The 21448-nt window shown below is 42.2% G+C and overlaps 1 protein-coding gene across 30 annotated transcripts in view; it reads right to left on the minus strand.

Moving 5' to 3' along the window:
- The window catches only part of MAST2 (microtubule associated serine/threonine kinase 2), a 256855-nt gene that overhangs the window by 223766 nt on the left and 11641 nt on the right, over window positions 1–21448 (minus strand). For all 30 annotated transcript variants that reach the window (XM_077958528.1, XM_015138615.3, XM_001105315.5 and 27 more), the window contains exon 2: window positions 4408–4555. In XM_077958528.1, the coding sequence (XP_077814654.1) occupies window positions 4408–4555 (148 nt within the window). The remainder of the gene's footprint in view (window positions 1–4407; window positions 4556–21448) is intronic.

The raw sequence follows: 21448 nt of genomic DNA on the forward strand, positions 1-21448 counted from the left end.
GCCTCCCAAAATGCTGGGATTACAGGCGTGAGCCATTGCGCCCGGCCTGCAGTGACTTTCTAACTGAGGTGAAGGTCTCATTTCTCCCCTTCTTCACACCATTCTTCACACTTTTGCTTATGATCTAACCAACAAAAATGTGTTCATGTCATTTCCTTCCTTAAAAGCTTCTGATGGCTCCTTACTATTTGAAGAAATTATGCCAGACATTTTGGCATTATGAAAAAGACCCTCCATAAATCCAGATTATCTTTCTGGCCTCATCTCCTTCAACTCTTTTCCACACTTATTCACTCACTCAACTTCAATATTATGCCCTGCACTTTCCCCTGGCTTTATCATGATCACTTGACCCACTTGAAAACTCTTCCTGCACCTGGCAAAATCTTAGTCATGAAAATACTCAATGTAGTAAAGATGTGAAGAAAGGGTTTGGGGGATATTTTTGTTCTTGCTGCCAACAAAATATGATACCATTCATTTGGAGAACAATTTAGCAAACCTAACTGTAGATGAAAATTAAGACATAGAAGAAAGTAAAAATTAAGAAAGGCTTCAGGACAGGTGTTGTGGCTCATACCTGTAATCCCAGTACTTTGGGAGGCTGAAGCAGGAGGATCACTTGGGCCCAAGGTTCAAGACCAGCCTGGGCTACATAGCAAGACCCCATCTCCAAGAAAAAAAAAAAATTAGCCAGGCATGGTGGTGTGTGCCTGTGGTCCCAGCTACTCAGGAGGCTGAGAAGAAGTGGGGTGGATCACCTGAGCTCAGGTGATCAAGGCTTCAGTGAGCCATGGTCATGTCACTGCACTTTAGCCTGGGAAACAGAATAAGATGTCTCAAAAAATAAAAAAAAAGGAAAGACTTCACTTTGACATAATGCATGTTTTTGTAGTGAAATTTTTTTATAACTAGCATGTTTTATTAGAAAATTACATATATTTTTAAAATCTAGTTAAGTTTTCAAGTTTCAAGTGTACCTTTTACTGGAAAGTCTTTCCATAAAGCCCTCCACAAAAATAATAATGATGATGATGATGGTTCTCTGCTCAAAACTTCCCTAAGCCCAGAGTAGACCCTGTCTGCCTGCCTTCTTTCCTTCATTCTGCAAATGTGCATTTCTCCAGATGACCTGTCTACTTCTCACCTATTAATTCTAAAGGAAAGTTAGTTTAACTTATCCTATATACACAAAGATTACTATCGTCTCTCTCTTCAAAATACAGGCCTGCTTGGAAAGAGGCTTACACAGTGTAGAAGAAACCTATTTGAGTATACACCAGTAAAGACTGCAGCATACCGCAGACTGCCAAGAACTTGAGGAAAATAAACAAAACAGAAGGAATGACATAAACAAACAGAATAACAAGCAGCTCTTTAGTAAACAAATAACACAGGAAAAAAAAAGAAAACCTCATAAAAATTCCAACTACTATTCTTATAATAATTCAAGAGGCTACTGCATAAAACATTCTCAGCTAAAGATGGCAGACCAAGCACATGCTTTTATCTTTTGTCCTCCAGGAAACACCATAAAAATGAGACAAAAAAAGTAATCTAGGTGGGGTGTGGTGGCTCACGCCTGTAATCCCAGGACTTTGGGAGGCTGAGGCAGGCAGATCACAAGGTCAAGAGATTGAGACCACTCTGGCCAACATGGTGAAACCCCATCTCTACTAAAAATACAAAAATTAGCTGGGTGTGGTGGCGGGCACCTGTAGTCCCAGCTACTTAGGAGGCTGAGGCAGGAGAATGGCTTGAACCAGGGAGGCGGAGGTTGCAGTGAGCCGAGATCGAGCCACTGCACTCCAGTCTGGGGACAGAGTGAGACTCTGTCAAAAAAAAAAAAAAAAAGCAAGCAAACAAAGTCCATAATGACAGAAACGGACAGACACTGCCAATGAGAGGGTAAAAAAACTGGGTGGGAAATCTAAAGCAGATAGGTGGATCATAACCAATGGAATTGGACAAAGAAAGGTATAAACTATAGTAAGCATGGAGGGGATTGCAATTAAGTGGAGTATCTGGCCTGGCCTGGTGGCTCAAGCCTATAATCCCAGCTCTTTAGGAGGCCGAGGCAGGAATGCTTGAGGTCAGGAGTTCAAGACCAGCCTGGGAAACACGGCAACACCTGCTCTCTACCAAAAATACAAAAATTTGCTGGGTGTGGTGGTACACAACTGGAGTGGGAGGATCACTTGAGCCCAGAAGGCAGAGGTTGCAGTGAGCTGAGATCACACCACTGCACTCCAGCCTGGGCAACAGAGGAGACCCTGTCTCAAAAAAAAAGTGAGGTATCATCTGCCCTGCAAACTCTTAGACTGAGCACTCAGAAATGAAAAACACCCCAAAAGTCATAAAGTAAGACATAGGCTGAAATCAGATAAATGGAAAATTCCACAGAAAGAACAGTCAAACACAACCACATTTCAAGAATGTATCCAGTAGCCATGCAGTTACCTCACAGGATAAAAGGGATTTAGCATTTCAGAACAAAACACTGAATATTCTGGTTGTTAGGTGTTCAAAAGAAAGAGTTGATCCAGGGAAGAAAATTTTTTACTTTTTTTTGTTTTGCTTTGTTTTGGAGACAGTGTTTCACTCTGTCGCCCAGGCTGGAGTGTAATGATGCTCACTCAGTCTCCACCTCCTGCATTCTAGTAATTCTTGTGCCTCAGCCTCCAGAGTGGCTGGGACCACAGGCACATACCACCATGCCCAGCTAATCTTTGTATTTTTAGTAGAGACAGGTTTTTGCCATGTTGGCCAGGCTGGTCTTGAACTCCTGACCTCAGGTGATCTGCTTGCCTCAATCTCCCAAAGTGCTGCGATTACAGGCGTGAGCCACCACACCCAGTCACATTTTTAAATCAAAAATCTAATTTAGTCATGACAATCAGAAGATAATCACATCCCAGCCAGGCGTGGTAGCTCACCTCCCACCTGTAATCCCAGCACTTTGGGAGGTCAAGGCAGGCAGATCACCTGAAGACAGAAGTTCAAGAGCAGCCTGGCCAACATGGTGAAACCCTGTCTCTACTAAAAATACAAAAATTAGCCAGGCATGGTGGTGCGCGCCTGTGATCCCAGCTACTCAGGACGCTGAAGCAGGAGAATCGCTTGAACCTGGAAGGTGGAGGATGCAGTGAGCAGAGATCACGCCACTAAACTCCAGCCTGGGCAACAAAGTGAGACCCCGTCTCAAAAAAAAAGAAAAGATAATCACATCCTTTAAAAAAAAAAAAAAAGAGGAGAATGCCATGAAAAACCGAACAAGAAATGGCTCTATGTAACTAAATATATGACCAGCAAAAATAAAAATTTTAATATAAGAGGCCAGGCGCAGTGGTTCACGCCTGTAATCCCAGCACCATGGGAGGCCGAGGAGGGCGGATCACAAGGTCAGGAGATTGAGATCATCCTGGCTAACACAGGGAAACCCCTTCTCTACTAAAAATACACAAAATTAGCAGGGTGTGGTGACAGATGCCTGTAGTCCCAGCTACTCGGGAGGCTGAGGCAGGAGAATGGCATGAACTCGGGAGGCAGAGCTTGCAGTGAGCCGAGATCGCACCACTGCACTCCAGCCTGGGCTACAAAGCGAGACTCCATCTCAAAAAAAAAAAAAAAAAAAAGAAAAGAAAAGAAGTATGCCACAACGCACAATGTAATTGCTTCCTTTTGTACTGCGACTTCTTCATATAATTTTTCCCCCTGAATTTTTTAGGTGTCTTTTCTTTGAAGGAGGTAGAGAGGACACTATGAGTTTTAGGTTTTGAGAATGAAGAAAAAAAGAAAATCTACAGCAGCAAAGAATGTAAAGTCTACAGAAATGGGCAGAGAGCAAAAATCAGAATGAGAGAGGGTGACCAGTAGTGCTGATCAGCCAAGAAATACCTATCAGGTCCTGCAGGTTAGCAATTAGAGATTCCATGAGGAAGAAGTAAGGAGAGGAAGACAGCCTTACCATAAGTGTTCTTTTTTTTTTTTTTTTTTTTGAGACGGAGTCTCGCTCTGCCACCCAGGCTGGAGTGCAGTGGCCAGATCTCAGCTCACTGCAAGCTCCGCCTCCCGGGTTCACGCCATTCTCCTGCCTCAGCCTCCCGAGTAGCTGGGACTACAGGCGCCTGCCACCTCGCCCGGCTAGTTTTTTGTAGTTTTTAGTAGAGACGGGGTTTCACAGTGTCAGCCAGGATGGTCTCGATCTCCTGACCTCGTGATCCGCCCGTCTCGGCCTCCCAAAGTGCTGGGATTACAGGCTTGAGCCACCGCGCCCGGCCACCATAAGTGTTCTATACAGGACTACTACCAGAGAAGAAACTGTCAAGATGCCACGTCAATTAATATACCCTTAAATATTGACCACACAGTCTCACATTTCTTAAAAAAACAAAATCAGATATTTACCCGACAGAGAGCTGGCCAGGTTTCCTCTCCATAACTTACAATCATCCTGACTCAGTTGTCGCTGAAGTTTAACTTTTCCAGTGGATGAAAATATGTCAGGATTACTGAGTTTCCTGAAGAGCAGCGGACTAAGTCCAGTTACCACATCCTTCAAAGAGAAAAAGAGTAAAACATGAGTCTTTAATATCTGCTCTGAAGTATAAAAACTTTATATTAAACATCTCTACAACATTCACTACAATTTAAAACTGCCAACATATTATACTTCCCCCTCAATAGCTAAAACCAGAAATATATTTCTTAGTAAAAGCTGGGTATACTGTAAAGGACACAGGATATTGATTACAAAATGCCAAAGGAAAAATAGGTGAGAAAGGTCATGGGATGACAGACATTTTGACCAGATATATTATTCATAATGAGTACACTTCTTAGTTAAGTTTATTTATGTTTCTCCTTTTATTCATACCCTTCCTATATCCAATAAAGAAAAGCATATTTTAGTTTAAAAAAATCATTAAATGGTAGACTTTACCTATACAAAGTTAGAAATATCTCTAACATTCAATTAATGCTAAAATTAATCTTAGAGCTTTCTTTAGATGCCTATAAGAGGAGCAAAATACAGGTTTTCAAAGAAAAAGTATAAAAATACTATGAAAAACTACAGGCAATACGAAACATTGACAGAACCTTCCCATTCCACTCCAACACCTCTTTCTCCTCATTCAGTAGGCAGTATCCAACAATATCATCAACATGTAGACATTTTTAAGCCAACACCCAATCAGGAGTATTATAATAAAAAACTTTTGAAAAAAATAAGCCCAATGAGGTATATCTATTATATGTCAATGAAGGAAGCTAAAACAAATACGGATAAGTAACACATCAAACTGATCTAGACAGTACAGAGACAAGAACCATAAGAGAATAACTGGCCCGGGTACAGTGGCTCACGCCTGTAATCCCAGCACTTTGGGAGGCCGAGGCGGGTGGATCATGAGGTCAGGAGTTCAAGACCAGACTGGCCAAGATGATGAAACCCCATCTCTACTAAAAATACAAAAATTAGCCCGGCGTGGTGGCGGGCGCCTGTAACCCCAGCTTACTCGGGAGGCTGAGACAGAGAATTGCTTGAACCTAGGAGGCGGAGGTTTCAGTGAGCCAAGATCGCACCACTGCACTCTAACCTGGGCAACAGAACAAGACTCCGTCTCAAAAAAAAAGAGAATAACTGATCCCATGTCACCTGCCATTTGAAAAACAAGCTTCAAGTAACTGGCACCACAGCAATACTAGAAGCCACAAGGGGCAAAAAAGGAGGAAATTTCCAGTTCTCTAAGATTAAAAAAAAAAAAAAAAACAGAAAGAAAACAAATTCTATACAGTTATATATTGCAATTAGTGAGTTGGAAAAAAATGGAAAGTACTAATATTGGTTGGTGGTGACCATTCAAAACATGATTTACAAATGCCCAAACATAAAAAGAAGAGTGAAGTTGGTGAAGAAAAATACCTGAAAAGAAGAAAAAGACAATTTCAAAACATGGTGGTAAGTGAATAAAAGGATAAAGGAGGATATTGAGGCACTGAATCAAACAACTGATGTGTCCAGGCACCTAACTGTAGTAGGAGTGAGCAGTGAGACGGGGAACGGGAAATAGAACTTAATGCAAAAACAGAAGGCAGCAAGGGAACGGCTTGTATTTGCACTATTTGGCATGTCAAGAAAGAAACAGTACCTATGGATCAAGGAGAAACCAGGGAAGCAAGCAAGCTTCGACTAATGCTAGTAACCCATTAAAGAGGGTTGGCCACTCACAAAGGTGACAAGCACAGCAAGAAGTTCTAGGTAGAGAGAACTGAGGAGGCCTTGGAAGACATCAAGCTAAAGTGGATATCCTCTATGAAGGCAATGTGGAGAGGAAAAGATCCTATCTCAAAAAAACTTACAACCAGCTGCATGGGAGAACCAGCATTTGGATGCCTGCTACACTATATGGAAGAATAATCCATCTTAGCCAGAAAAAGAACAATCAAGAAAGAATTAGATCAGTACCAATTAAGAGAAATACATATACTTTTCAATCTCCCTATTCCCTCCCACAAGACACCAAAGGAAAGAAACCAGAAAACAGAGGAGAGGAGAAAAGAAAGAGAGGATCACAACCCTTCTTATTGCAAGTCTCTTTGAGTCGAAACCTGGCAAAGGAAAGGAAATATAAATTAAATATGCAATCTGAACTTTTCAGCTAGGATTTTTAACTTTTACGGAAGTATATTACTCATTTTAGAAAAGTACACATACCTAAGCAGAGAACTCAATGAATTTTCACAAACTGAACATACCCACTAAGCAGCATGAAGATTAAAACATTGAAAATAGTCAGGCACGGTGGCTCATGCCTGTAATCTCAGAACTTTGGGAGGCTGAGGTGGGCGGATCACTTGAGGTCAAGAGTTCAAGACCAGCCTGGCCAACATGGCAAAACCCCATCTCTACTAAAAATACAAAAATTAGCTGGGCATGATGGCACGTGCCTGTAATCCCAGCTACTCAGGAGGCTGAGGCACAAGAATCGCATGAACCTGGGAGGCAGAGGTTGCAATGAGCTGAGATCATGCCATTGCACTCCAGCCTGGGTGACAGAGCAAGACTCTGTCGCCAAAAAAACAAACAAACAAACAAAAAACAGTGAAACAATATATGAATATGGGAATTCCAGAAGAGAAGGGGGCAGTAAGAACATGTGAAGAGGCCGGGCACCACGGCTCAAGCCTGTAATCCCAACACTTTGGGAGGCCAAGGCGGGCAGATCATGAGGTTAGGAGTTTGAGACCAGTCTGGCCAACACGGTGAAACCCCATCTCTAATAAAAATACAAAAATCAGCTGGCATGGTGGTGCATGCCTGTAGTTCCAGCTACTCGGGAGGCTGAGGCACAAGCATCACTTGAACCCAAGAGGCAGAGGTTGCAGTGAGCCAAGATCCTGCCACTGCACTCCATCCAGCCTAGGTAACAGAACAAGACTCTGTCTCAAAAAAAAAAAAAAGAAGAAGAAGAAGAAATAACATACCAAAACTTCCCAAATGTGATGACAGATGCAAATCCACACATCCAAAAAGTTCCGTGACTTCTAAGCAGGTTAAATTCAAAAAGGTTCATATGGAGACACATGATAACCAAACTGTCAAAGCCAGTGGCAAAGAAAGAATATTCAAAGCACCAAGAGAAAAGCAACCTGTCAAATACAGGGGATCCTCAGTCAGACAAACAGCTCATATCTCATCAGAACTGTGGAGTCCAGAAGTGGGTAGGATGACATATAGAATTCTATTTTGAGCATAACTGTCCTTCAAAAATGAGGAAAAAATCAAGGCTGGGTGCAGTGGCTCACGCCTGTAATCCCAACACTTTGAGAGGCCAAGGCAGGCAGATCGCTTGAGCCCAGGAGTTTGAGACCAGTCTGGAGAACACAGCGAAACCCTGTCTCTGCAAAACACACAAAAGTTAGCCAGGCATGGTAACATATGCCTGTAGTCCCAGCTATTCAGGAGGATGAGGCAAGAAACTTGCTTGAGCCCACGAAGTCAGCGCTGCAGTGAGCCAAGCTCGCACCACTACACTCCAGCCTGGGCAACAGAGCAAGACTTTGATCCAAAAAAAAAAAAAGAGAGAGAGAGAGAGAGAGAAATCGAGACATTTTCAGATTTAAGAAAGAAAAAAAAGCAGAGTCCATCACCACTACATCTGTTCTACATCAAATCCTAAAAGGCATCTTCAAGTTGAAATGAAAGGACATGAAACAGAAACTTAAAGCCATCTGAAAAAATGAAGATCCAAAAAATATATATATAAAGATCCCCAGCAAAGGTAACTATATGGATAAATATCACAGCCAGTAATAATCTATTTTTGTTTTTTAACTCCACTTTTTTTCCCTATATGACTTAAAAGACAAAAGCATGACAAAATTTTTAAATCTATGATATTTAGCACAGAATGAATAAAGATGTAATCTGCCATAAAACAACATATCAAGGAAATGGAGCTATACAGGAATAAAGTTTTTGTATACTACTGAAGTTAAACTGGTACTATTTAAAACTAGACTATTATAAATTTAGTATGTTACATGTAATCCCCACAGCAACCAAAAAAAGAAAAATTCTTAAAAAAACACATACAAAAGGAAGTGAGAAAAGATCTCCTTGATCCAGTTTTGCTTTGGTTGCCTATGCATATGAGGTATTTATTGCTCCATAAATTTTTGCCGAAACCGATATCCTGGCAAGTTTCCCCAAAGTTTTCTTTTAGCAGTTTCAGAGTTTGAAGTTTAAGATTTAAATCTTTAATACATTTTGATTTGATTTTTGTATATAGTAAGAGATAGGGATCTAGCTTCACTCTTCTGCATGTAGCTATCTGCATATAGATTTCCAGTTTTCCGAGAACCATTTATTGTACAGACTGTCCTTTTGCCAAAGTATGTTCTTGGCACCTCTGTCAAAAACCAGTTCACTGTAAATGTATGGATTTATTAATGGGTTCTCTATTCTGTTCCACTGGTCTATGTTTGTTTTTACGTCAGTACCATGCTGTTTTGGTTACCATAGCTTTCTAGTATAATTTCAAGTCAGGTAATGTGATTTCTCCAGTTTTCTTCTTTATGTTGAAGATAGCTGTGGCTATTCTGAGTCCTCTGTGGTTCCACATAAATTTTAGAATTGTTTTTTCTATTTCTGTGGAGAATGTCATTTGTATTTTGAATATGGATTGTATTGAATCTGTAGATTGCTTTGGGTACTATGGACATTTTAATATTGATTTTTTTCAACTCATGAACATGAAGTATCTTTTCATTTTTTTAATGTCCTCTTCAGTTTCTTGCATCAGTGTTTAATAGTTTTTATTATAGAGATCTTTCATCTCTTTGGTTAATTCCTAGGTATTTCATTTGTAGCTATTGTAAACGGGGTCACTTTCTGGATTTTTTTCAGATTGTTCACTGTTGGCATACAGAAACACTACTGATCTCTGTGTGTTGATTTTTGATCCTGCAACTTTACTGAATTTATCAGTTCGAACAGTTTTTTGGTGAAGTCTTTAGCTTTTGCCAAATATAAGATCATATCATCTGCAAACAAGGATAATTTAACTTCTTTTCCAATTTGGATACTTTATTTCTTTTTCTTGTCTAATTACCATAGTTAAGACTTCCAGTACTATTAGGTTGGTGCAAACATAATTGCAGTGTTTGCACAGTTAGAATTTGTCATTTGATATTGGAATACATCTTTTTGTTGTTGTTGTTGTTGTTGAGACAGACTTTCGCTCTTGTTGCCCAGTCTGGAGTGCAATGGCACGATCTCAGCTCACTGCAACCTACGCCTCCTGGGTTCAAGCGATTCTCCTGCCTCAGCCTCCCAAGTAGCTGGGATTACAGGTGTGTGCCACCATGCCCAGCTAATTTTGTATTTTTAGTAGAGACAAGGTTTCACCATGTTGGTCAGGCTGGTCTCAAATTCCTGAACTCTGGTGATCCACCCACCTCAGCCTCCCAAAGTGCTGAGATTACAGGCATGAGCCACTGTGTCCAGTTTTGGTATACATTCTTAAAAAAATGTCATTATATTATACATCATTTTAATGTGCATTTTTTGTTTTATGCTTTTTGGCTAGCAACTTATTTACTTGCTGTTTATTGTATGTTTTAGACTATGGAAATGAAGTTAGATAAAAAGCAAATTTGAGCAATTTTTGAGTAAGTTCAAAATGGGTCGTAAAGCAGAGGAGACAACTCACAACATCAACAATGCATTTGGCCAGGAATGGCTAAAAACCGTACAGTGCAGTGGTGGTTCAAGAAGTTTTGCAAAGGAGACTAGCCTTGAAGATGAGGAGTGTAGTGGCCGACCATTGGAAGTTGACAACGACCAATTGTGAGCAATCATCGAAGGTGATCCTCTTAGAACTACACGAAAAGCTGCCGAAGAACTCAACATCGACCATCCTACAGTTGTTCGGCATTTGAAGCAAATTGAAAAGGTGAAAAAGCTCATTAAGTGGGTGCCTCATAAGCTGAGTGACAATAAAAATCATCATTTTGAAGTGTCATCTTCTCTTATTCTACAGAACAACGAACCATTTCTCGATCACATTGTGACATGCAAGGAAAAGTGGACTTTATACGACAACCTGCAACAACCAGCTCAGTGGCTGGACTAAGAAGCTCCAAAGCACTTCCCAAAGCCAACCTTGCACCAAATAAAGGTCACGGTCACTGTTTGGTGGTCTGCTGTCAGTTCGATCCACTACAGCTTCCTGAACCCCAGTGAAACCATAACATCTGAGAAGTATGCTCAGCAATCTCAATGAGATGCACTAAAAACTGCAATGCCTGACGCCGGCACTGGTCAACAAAAAGGACCCAATTCTCCACAACACCCAACTGCACATCACACAACCAAGCTTCAACAGGTGAACAAATTGGGCTACAAAGTTTTCCCTCCCGCCATATTCACCTAACCTCTCACCAACCAACTACCACTTCTTCAAGCATCTCGACAACGTTTTGCAGAGAAAACGTTTCCATGACCAGCAGGATGCAGAAAATTCTTTCCAAGAGGTCGTCAAATCCCAAAGCATGGATTTTTACACAACAAGAACAAAGAAACATTTCTCATTGGCAAAAATGTGTTGATTGTAATGGCTTCTATTTTGATTAATAAAGATGCGTTTGAGCCTAGTTATGATGATTTAAAATTCACGGTCCAAAACCACAACTAGTTTTGCAACAACCTAATACCATACTGTCTATGTCTGGAAAAGTTGTTGTAGTTATTATTCTTGATCATCTTTTCATATGAGTAGTTTATACACCATAATTATTGTTATTAATACAGTATTCTGTTTTTCTGTGTACTTACTATTACCAGTTTTGTACCTTCAGATGATTTCTTTTTTTTTTTTTTTTTTTTTTTTTTGAGACAGAATCTGGCTCTGTCACCCATGCTGGAGTGCAGTGGCGCGATCTTGCCTCATTGCAAGTTCCGCCTCCCAGGTTCACACCATTCTCCTGCCTCAGCCTCTTGAGTAGCTGGGACCACAGGTGCCCGCCACCACACCCGGCTAATTTTTTTGTGTTTTTAGTAGAGATGGGGTTTCACCGTGTTAGTCAGGATGGTCTCAATCTCCTGATCTCGTGATCCACCTGCCTCGGCCTCCCAAAGTGCTGGAATTACAGGCGTGAGCCCCCGCGTGCGGCCTTCAGATAATTTCTTATTGCTCATTAACATCCTTTTCTTTCAGATTGAAGAACTCCCTTTAGCATTTCTGTGGGACAGGTCTGGTGTTGATGAAATTACTCAGCTTCTCTGTCTTGTCAAGTCATTATTTCTCCTTCATATTTGAAGAATATTTTCACCGGACATACTATTCTAGGGTAAAAGTTTTTTCCATCAGCACTTTAAATATGTCATGCCACTCTCTCTTGGCCTGTAAGAGGTTTCCTATGAAAAGTCTGGGCCCAGACATATTGAAGCTCCATTGTATGTTAATTTGTGTTTTTTCTCTTACTGCTTTTTGGATCTTCATCTTTTACCTTTAGAAGTTTGATTATTAAATGCCTTGAGATAGTCTTCTTTGGGCTAAATCTGCTTGGCATTCTAGAACCTTATACTTGAATATAGAAATCTTTCTCTAAATTTGGGAAGTTCTCTATTGTTATTCATTTCAATAAACTTTCTACCCCCATATCTCTACCTCCTCTTTAAGGCTACTAACTCTTAGATTTGCCCTTTGGAGGCTATTTTCTAGATCTTGTAGGCATGCTTTCTTCCTTTTTATCTTTTTCTTCTTCTGTCTCTTCTGGCTGTGTATTTTCAAATAGCCTGTCTTCAAGCTGACTAATTCTTTCTTCTGGGGCCAGGCGCGGTGGCTCACGCCTGTGATCCCAACACTTTGTGAGGCCAAGGCAGATGGATCACGAGGTCAGGAGATTGAGACCATCCTGGCTGACACGGTGAAACCTCATCTCTATTAAAAAACAAAAAATTAGCCAGGCGTGGTGGCACATACCTGTAATCCCGGCTACTTGGGAGGCTGAGCCAGAAGAATCACTTGAACCTGGGAGGCGGAGGTTGCAGTCAGCCGAGATTGTGCCACTGCACTCTAGCCTGGGTGACAGAGCGAGACTCCATCTCAAAAAATAAATAAATAAATAATTTCTTCTGCTTAATCAGTTCTGCTATTAAAGGACTCCGAGGCAATCTTCAGTATATCAACTGCATTTTTCAACTCCAGAATTTCAGCTTGGTTCTTTTTAATTATTTCCGTTTCTTTGCTGAAGTTACCTGAAAGGTTTCTGATTTCCTTATCTGTGTTATCCTGAATTTCTTTGAATTTCTTCAAAACAGGTATTCTGAATTCTCTGTCTGAAAGGTCATGTAGCTCTGTCTCTCCAGGATTGGTTCCTGGTACCTTACTTAGTTTATCTGGTCATGTTGTATTTTCCTGGATAGTTTTAATGCTTGTGGGTATTTGTCAGTATCTGGGCATTGAAGAGTTAAATATATATTGTAGTCTTTACAATCTGGGCTTGTGTGCATCTGTTATTCTTGGGAAGACTTCCAGGTATTTGAAGAGACTTGGGTGTTCCAATCTAAGTTTTTGGTCACTACGGCCTTATCTGCTTAGGAGGTTCCCTAAGCCCAGTAACGCTACGGTTCTTGCAGATTCACAGTGGTGAATTTTGGTCGTCCTGGATAAGATCTGCAATAATTCTCAGGATTACCAGGCAGAGACTCTTGTTTTCTTCCCTTTCTCCCAAATGAAGTCTCTCTCTCTTTCTTTCTCTCTCTCTCTCTCTCTCTCTCTGTACCTAGTTGCCTTTCTTGGGGTTGCCAGAGACCATCTCTGCCACAGGATGCAGACAAGCTTTCCCAGATCTCCTTCTGTGATTGGGAAAAAGGCCTTTACTTGCATTCAAAATTGTTATACCCAAAACACTGTGGGTCTAGAAGGGAAAAAAGGAGGCTATGGTTCCAGGGTGTCCATAACCAAAATAAATGGATTTCTGTATAGTTCTAAGCTAAGGACTACATTGGGGTTTGAGATCTGCGGCAGGGACTAGCTAGATGTTGACCAAGCATGACTCACCTTCCTCCTGGGCACAGGCCACATGACATTTCCCAGCCCTCCAGTAGTTAGGCATGGCCCTGAAACTGAGTTTTGGCAATGGAATACGAGTAGAAGTGATTAATCCATTTCTAGGATTGGCCCATCCTCCACTTTCCTCAGGTGACCTTGGAAGCCATGTGTAGAAAATGGAAGCGCCTCAATTGAGGGGTCCTTCTGAATCAGTTACAGCAAGTAATGTTCTTTAATATAAAAGACCAAAGACTAAGCTAGTCACAAAGTAACACTTTCTTTAACTGGTTAAAGGTAGAACTTAAAAGTTCCTGGGTCACGTAAACAAAATCACCTTGGTAACAACGCTATGAAATAACTTAAGGACTTAAAAAAAAAAAAAAATTATTAACAACTATTCCTAAATCCTCTGCTTTTCAAAACATTCCTGAAAACCTAACAGATAGAAAGTCTGGCCGGGCGTGGTGGCTCACACCTGTAATCCCAGCACTTAGGGAGGCTGTAGCAGGCAGATTACCTAAGGTCAGGAGTTCAAGACCAGCCTGGCCAACATGGTGAAACCCCATCTCTACTAAAAATATAAAAATTAGCTGGGGGTGGTGGTGCTTGCCTGTAGTCCTAGCGACTCAGGAGGCTGAGACAGGAGAATCGCTTGACCCTGGGAGGCAGAGGTTGCAGTGAACCGAGATCACGCCATTGCACTCCAGACTGGGAGACAGCATGAGACTCTGTTTCTAAAAAAAAAAAAAGAAGATCTGGCAAAACTATATTACTTCTGCTTTGCTGAAAGAATGGCAGAGAAACTATGTAGCTTATTAATCTCCAACAAATTAATGGTTAAAGGATATATGCATCTACTATTCAGATTCGCCCTTAAGGAACCTACACTAAAGCTGGTACAACTAAGATGGTATCACAGAGTTTTAACACACGGTTCCCTTGGGGTGAATTTGTTCTTTATTACATTCAAAAACCTAGGGAGTCTAAGCCAGTTACTTAATAAAGAAATCCATAACAGTTTCCCTGAAGGGGAAAATGCACAAATTAAAGCCTCCTTTCAAGCTGAGCAAAATAAGAGAACAGTTTAGTAACACCAACAAATCAAAGGTCAAGATACCTTTTTCTTTTTATTTTTGAGAGTTTCGCTCTTGTCGCCCAGGCTGGAGTGCAATGGCGTGATCTTGGCTCACTGCAACCTCCAACTCCCAGGATCAAGCAATTCTCCTGCCTCAGCTCCCAAGCAGCTGGAACTACAGGCGTGTGCCACCACGCTGGGCTAATTTTTGTATTTTTAGTAGAGACGGGTTTTCGCCATGTTTGCCAGGCTGGTCTCAAACTCCTGACCTCAGGTGATACGCCTGCCTCAGCCTCCCAGAGTGCTGGGATCATAGGCGTGAGCCACCATGCCCGGCCAGTAAGTTTATTTTAAAATATTTTTCTCTCTTTAGGCCGGGTGAGGTGGCTCACGCCTGTAATCCCAGCACTTTGGGAGGGTGAGGCGGGTGGATCACCTGAGGTCAGGAGTTCAAGACCACCCTGACTAACATGGTGAAACCCTGTCTGTAATAAAAATACAAAAATTAGCCAGGCATGATAGCAGGCACCCATAATGCCAGCTACTCGGGAGACTAAGGTAGGAGAATTACTTGAACTTGGAAGGCGGAGGTTGCAGTGAGCGAAGATCGCGCCACTGCACTCCAGCCTGAGCAACAAAGAGACTCCGTCTCAAAAATAAAATAAAAAATAAAATAAAAATTTTTCTTTAATAATAAATTAACCTTAGCTTACTGTAATTTTTTACTTCATAGACTTTTTAATTTTTTAAAAAGGGTGTCATTCTACTGCCAAGGCTGGAGTATGGTGGCACAATCACAGCTCAGTGCAGCCTCTAACTCCTGCACTCAAGCCATCCTTCTGCCTTAGCCCCTCACATAGCTAGGACTACAGGCATGAGCCACCACACCCAGCTAATTTTTTTTTCTTTTTTTTTTTCTGAGACGGAGTCTCGCTCTGTCGCCCAGGCTGGAGTGCAGTGGCGCAATCTCGGCTCACTGCAAGCTCCGCCTCCCGGGTTCACGACATTCTCCTGCCTCAACATCCCAAGTAGCTGGGACTACAGGTGCCCACTACAACGCCTGGCTAATTTTGTGTATTTTTAGTAGAGACAGGGTTTCACTGTGTTAGCCAGGATGGTCTCCATCTCCTGACCTCGTGATCCACTCACCTCAGCCTCCCACAGTGCCATACCCAGCTAATTTTTTTATTTTTTGTAGAGAGAGTCTTCCTACGTTGCCTAGGCTGGTCTCCAACTTCTAGACTCAAGCAATCCTCCCACCTCAGCCTCCCAAAGTACTGAGATTATAGACACGAGCCACCATGCTCAGCCTTTTTAAACTTTTTGCCTCTTCTGTAATAACACTTAGTTTAAAATACAAACACATTATACAAAATATTTTCTTTCATTATCCTTATTCTATAGGCTTTTTTCTATTAAAAAAAATTTCTTTTTTTACTTTTTAAACTGTTTTGTTAGAAAGTAAGATACAAACATACACACTAGCCTAGACCTACACAGGGTCGAGATCATCAGTATCACTGTCTTACACCTCCACATTTTGTCCCACCAGAAGGTATTCAGGGGCAATAACGGAGCAATAATGGAGGTGACATGGAGCTGTCATCTCCTATGGTAACAATGCCTTCCCTTGAACAACCCCTGAAGGATTACTTTTTCTGTTTTTTTACAGTTAACTTTTTTTCTTAATAAGTAGAGGTACACTCTAAAATAACAATAGAAAGTATAATATAGTAAATACATAAGCATGTAACATAGTTGTTTATTATCATCATTAGGTATTATGTGCTGTACCTTTATACCACTGGCAGTGCAGTAAATTTGTTTACACAGGCATTACCATGAACATGTAATGTGTTGCACTACAATGTTGTAATAGCTAGACGTCACTAGGCAACAGAGATTGTTCAACTCTGTTATTATCCTATGGGAAGTCAGGCATAATAGTTCAAGCCTATAATCCCAACACTTTGGAAGGCCAAGGCAGAAGGATCACTTGAGGCCAAGAGTTCAAGACCAGCCTGGGCAACACAGCAAGACTTCATCTCTATTAAAACAAAACAAAAAAAATTTAATAAAAAAATAATAATCTGGCCAGGCGCAGTGGTTCATGCCTGTAATCCCAGCACTTTGAGAGGCCGAGGTGGGCAGATCACCTGACGTCAGAAGTTCGAGACTAGCCTGGCCAACATGGTAAAACCCCATCTCTACTAAAAATATAAAAATTAGCCAGGCATGGTGGCAGGAGCCTGTAATCCCAGCTACTCAGGAGGCTGAGGCAGGAGAATCGTTTGAATCCGGGAGGCAGAGGTTGCAGTCAGTCAAGATGGCACCACTGCACTCCAGCCTGGGGGACAAGAGCGAGACTTCATCTCAAAAAATAAAATTAGCTGGGCGTGGTAGCAGCTGCCTGTAATCCTAGCTACTTGGGAGGCTGAGGCAGGAGAATCGCTTGAACCGAGGAGTTGGAGGCTCCAGTGAGCTGAGATCGCACCACTGCACTCCAGCCTGGGCAACAGAGCAAGACTCGGTCTCAAAAAAAAAAAAAATGATAATAATAATAATCTTATGGGACCCCATCATATATGTCATCCATCACTGACTAAAACATAATTATGCAGAACATGACTGTATTCAGAGAAAAAGAAAATGAATAGTTGCATCTATACTGAACATATATAGATTTTTTTTCTTGTCACTATTCCCTAAGCAATAGAGTATAACAGCTATTTATACAGCATTTACATTGTATTATGTATTATAAATAATCTGGAGATGATTTAAAGTATATGGGAGGATATGTTACATGCAAGTACTATGCCATTTTATAGGTAGAACTTGAGCATACGTAGAGTTTGGTATCTGCAGCGGGTCATGGACTCAATCCCCCAGAGATATTGAGGGACAACTGCAGCAGCAAACAGACCTGAGGGACTGAATGCTGAATACAGGCGAGGTTAAGAAAAAAATCAAACACAACCTCCAGTTTTGTTTTGGTAAATGAGTGAATGGTAGTGCCATCCATTGACATGAGGAAGACTGGAGAAGCAGCAGACTAGAAAGTGAAAATCAAAAATTCATTTTTGGACATGTTAGGTTTGAGAGGTCTCTGAGCTATCCAAATGAAAATGTTACACTGACTATTAAAAATAGGAGTAGGGCCAGGCACAGTGGCTGATACCTATAATCCCAGCACTTTGGGAAGCCAAGGCGGGCAGATCACCTGAGTTCAGGAGTTCGAGACCAGCCTCACCAACATGGAGAAACCTAATCTCTACCAAAAAATAAAAATTAGCCAGGCGTGGTGGCACATGCCTGTAATCCCAGCTATTCAGGAGGCTGACGCAGGAGAATCGCTTGAACCCAGGAGGCAGAGATGGCAGTGAGCTGAGATCCTGCCATTGCACTCCAGTCTGGGCAACAAGAGCAAAATTCTGTCAAAAGAAAAAGAAAAAAAAAATAGGAGTAGGGCCAGGCCCAGTGGTTCACGCCTGTAATCCCAGCACTTTGGGAGGCCGAGGCAAGTGGATTGCTTCAGCCCAGGAGTTCAAGACCAGCCTGGGCAACATGGCAAAACCCTGTCTCTACAAAATACATAAAAATTACCTGGGCACGGTGGCCTGCACTTGTAGTCCCAACTACTTGGGAGCTGAGGTGGAAGGATCTCTTGAGCCCAGGAGGGCAAGGCTACAGTGAGCCGTGTTCATGCCACTGCACTCCAGCCTGGGCAACAAAGGGAGATCCTGTCTTAAAAATAAAAGGAGAAAGGTCAAGCCCAGAGAAATATGTGCAGGCATTGTCAGCACACAGATGGAATGTAAAGCAATAGAATCTGATGAAATCACACAAAGCGGAACGCATGTAGAAACAGAATAAAGACTGAACCCTTAAAAACTCTTCCAACGTGACAGTAAGAAAATCAAGAGAGCATGATCCCAGAAGCCAAAAGATGAAATGATCAAACATGTCAAATACAATAGATTAAGTGAGATGAAGACTGAGAACTGACCACTGGATCTGGCAATGTGGCACTAACCTTGGCAATCAGTAGAAGGAAGAGAAAAGGCCGACTGGAATGGGTTCAAGAATAGGGGGAAAGGAGGCCGGGCATGGTGGCCGACGCCTGTAATCCTAGCACTTTGGGAGGCCGAGACAGGCGGATCACTTGAGGTCAGGAGTTCGAGACAAGCCTGGCCAACATGGTGAAACTCCGTCTCAACTAAAAATACAAAAATTAGCTGGGCGTGGGCCAGGCACAGTGGCTTGCACCTGTAATCCCAGCACTTTGGGAGGCCGAGGTGGGCAGATCACGAAGTCAGGAGATCAAGACCATCCCGGCTAACATGGTGAAACCCCGTCTCTACTAAAAATACAAAAAAAAAAATTAGCCAGGTGTGGTGGGGGCACCTGTAGTCCCAGCTACTTGGGAGGCTGAGGCAGGACAATGGCATGAACTGGGGAGGCGGAGCTTGCAGTGAGCTGGGATGGTGCCACTGCACTCCAGCCTGGGCGACAGTGCATCGGGGGGAGGGGAGGAGGATTAGCTGGGCGTGGTGGCTCATGCCTGTAATCCCGGCTACTCGGAAGGCTAGGCATGAGAATTGCTTGAACTTGAGAAGTGGAGATTGCAGTGAGCCAAGATCATACCACTGCACTCCAGTCTGGGCGACAGAGTGAGACTCCAACTCAAAACAAAGAATAGAGGGAAAGGAAATAGAAGCAGAAGACACAGACAACTCTTTTAAGGAGTTCTGTTATAAAGAGGAGCACTCATCCGGGCGTGGTGGCTCACGTCTATAATCCCAGCACTTTGGGAGGCCGAGGTGGGTGGATCACGAGGTCAAGAGTTTGAGACCAGCCTGACCAACATGGCGAAACCCCGTCTCTACTAAGAATACAAAAATTAGCTGGGCACAGTGGCGGGCACCTTTAATCCCAGCTACTTAGAAGGTTGAGGCAGGAGAATCTCTTGAACCCGGGAGGCAGAGGTTGCAGTAAGCCGAGATCGCACCACTATACTCCAGCCTGGGCGACAAGAGCGAAACTCCGTCTCAAAAAATAAATAAATAAAGAGGAGCACTCTCCTATTTTTAGACAATTATTTCATACCATTGGTCTTTCACCTGAAGTACTGCAATAGGCTCCCAAGTGTTCTCTCTGCTTCCACATTCCCATTTAGTCAATTCTCTATAGAGCAGCCAAAGAGATTAAAATGTTGAAGCATGTGACTCCTCTGCTCAAAACTCCCCAATAGCCTCCTATCTCATTCAAGTGTAATCACGAAAATACTTAGAACAGCCTATAAGACCCTTCACAATCACTCTTCACAATCCAGCTCTCCTCTACCCAACTTTCCTTCTGAGCTCTTCTATTATTCTTCTTATCCCACTCCAGCCACACTGGCCTCCTGCTGTTCCTCAAACACGAACCTCAGAGGTGGAGGTATGCTTCTATCTAGGCAACTTGCTATTCCCTCTACCCAGTACACTCTTCCCTTAGATAATCTAAATGCCTCTCTTTAAATGGCTCTCTTTGTCACATCCTGAATTCAGGTCTTTACTCAAATATCTCCTTCTCAGAGATGTCTTTCCTGACCCAGCTATTTAAAACCATAATCTCCAGTCACTCTGTATCTCCCCTCCTGTTTTATTTTCTTCATAGTATTCATCAACGTATACTAAATATTTTGCTCATTTATTTTATTATCTAATTCCCTCCACTAAAATAGAAACTTCACGGAGGCAGGGATCTGTCTGCCTTTTTCACTGCTATAATCCCAACACCTGCCCTCCCAAAAAAAAATAAAACTTGTTGAATCAAATGAATGAATGAGAGGGTTATAAAGTTAATGACAATTTCCTTAAGATGGGAAATATTACAGTACGATTGTAAATTGACAAGAATCACATAACAGAAAAAAACTCATGACACAGAGGTATGGAGGGATAATTGCAAAAACAAAATTTTTTTCCCTTTTTTTTTTTTTTTGAGACAGGGACTCACTCTGTCACCCAAGCGGAAGTGCAGTGGCGCGATCTCGGCTCACTGCAACCTCCACCTCTTGGGCTCAGGCGATCCTACCGAGTAGCTGAGATTACAAGTGTACATCACCACACCCAGATAATTTTTGTATTTTTTGTAGAGACGGGGTTTCACCATGTTGCCCAGGTTTGTCTCAAACTCCTGGGCTCAAGCAATCCACCCACCTTGGTCTCCCAAAGTGCTGGGATTACAGGCGTGAGACACCATGCCCAGACAAAAAATAAAACTCTTAATAAGATGTAGGGGTTGGCCTTGTATAGAATTAGAAATAGGTTACCCACAGCAACAAGAGGGCAAAGAATATGCGTACAGGCAAGGCATAGTGGCTCACATCTGTAATCCCAGCACTTTGGGAGGAGGCCAAGGCAAGCGGATCACTTGAGGTCAGGAGTTCGAGACCAGCCTGGCCAACATGGTAAAACCCCGTCTCTACTAAAGGAATACAAAAAAGTAGCTGGGCGTGGTGGCGCACACCTGTAATTAGTTGGCCAACATGGTGAAACCCCATCTCTACTAAAAGAACACAAAAAATTAGCTGGGTGTGGTGGCACACGCCTCCCAGCTACTGGGGAGGCTGAGGCAGGAGAAAACTTTGAGCCCAGGAGGTAGGCAGAAGTTCCAGTGAGCCAAGATCACGCCACTGCACTCCAGCCTGGGTGACAGAGCCAAGATTCTGTCTCAAAAAAAAAAAAAGAAAGAAAGATAAAAAAGAATATGGGTACAGATCCAGGTAGGCTGATTCATTTGTAATGGGAGCTTATGGAAGTTA

This window comes from Macaca mulatta, chromosome 1, assembly GCF_049350105.2.
Source record: "Macaca mulatta isolate MMU2019108-1 chromosome 1, T2T-MMU8v2.0, whole genome shotgun sequence".
Classification (NCBI taxonomy): domain Eukaryota; kingdom Metazoa; phylum Chordata; class Mammalia; order Primates; family Cercopithecidae; genus Macaca; species Macaca mulatta.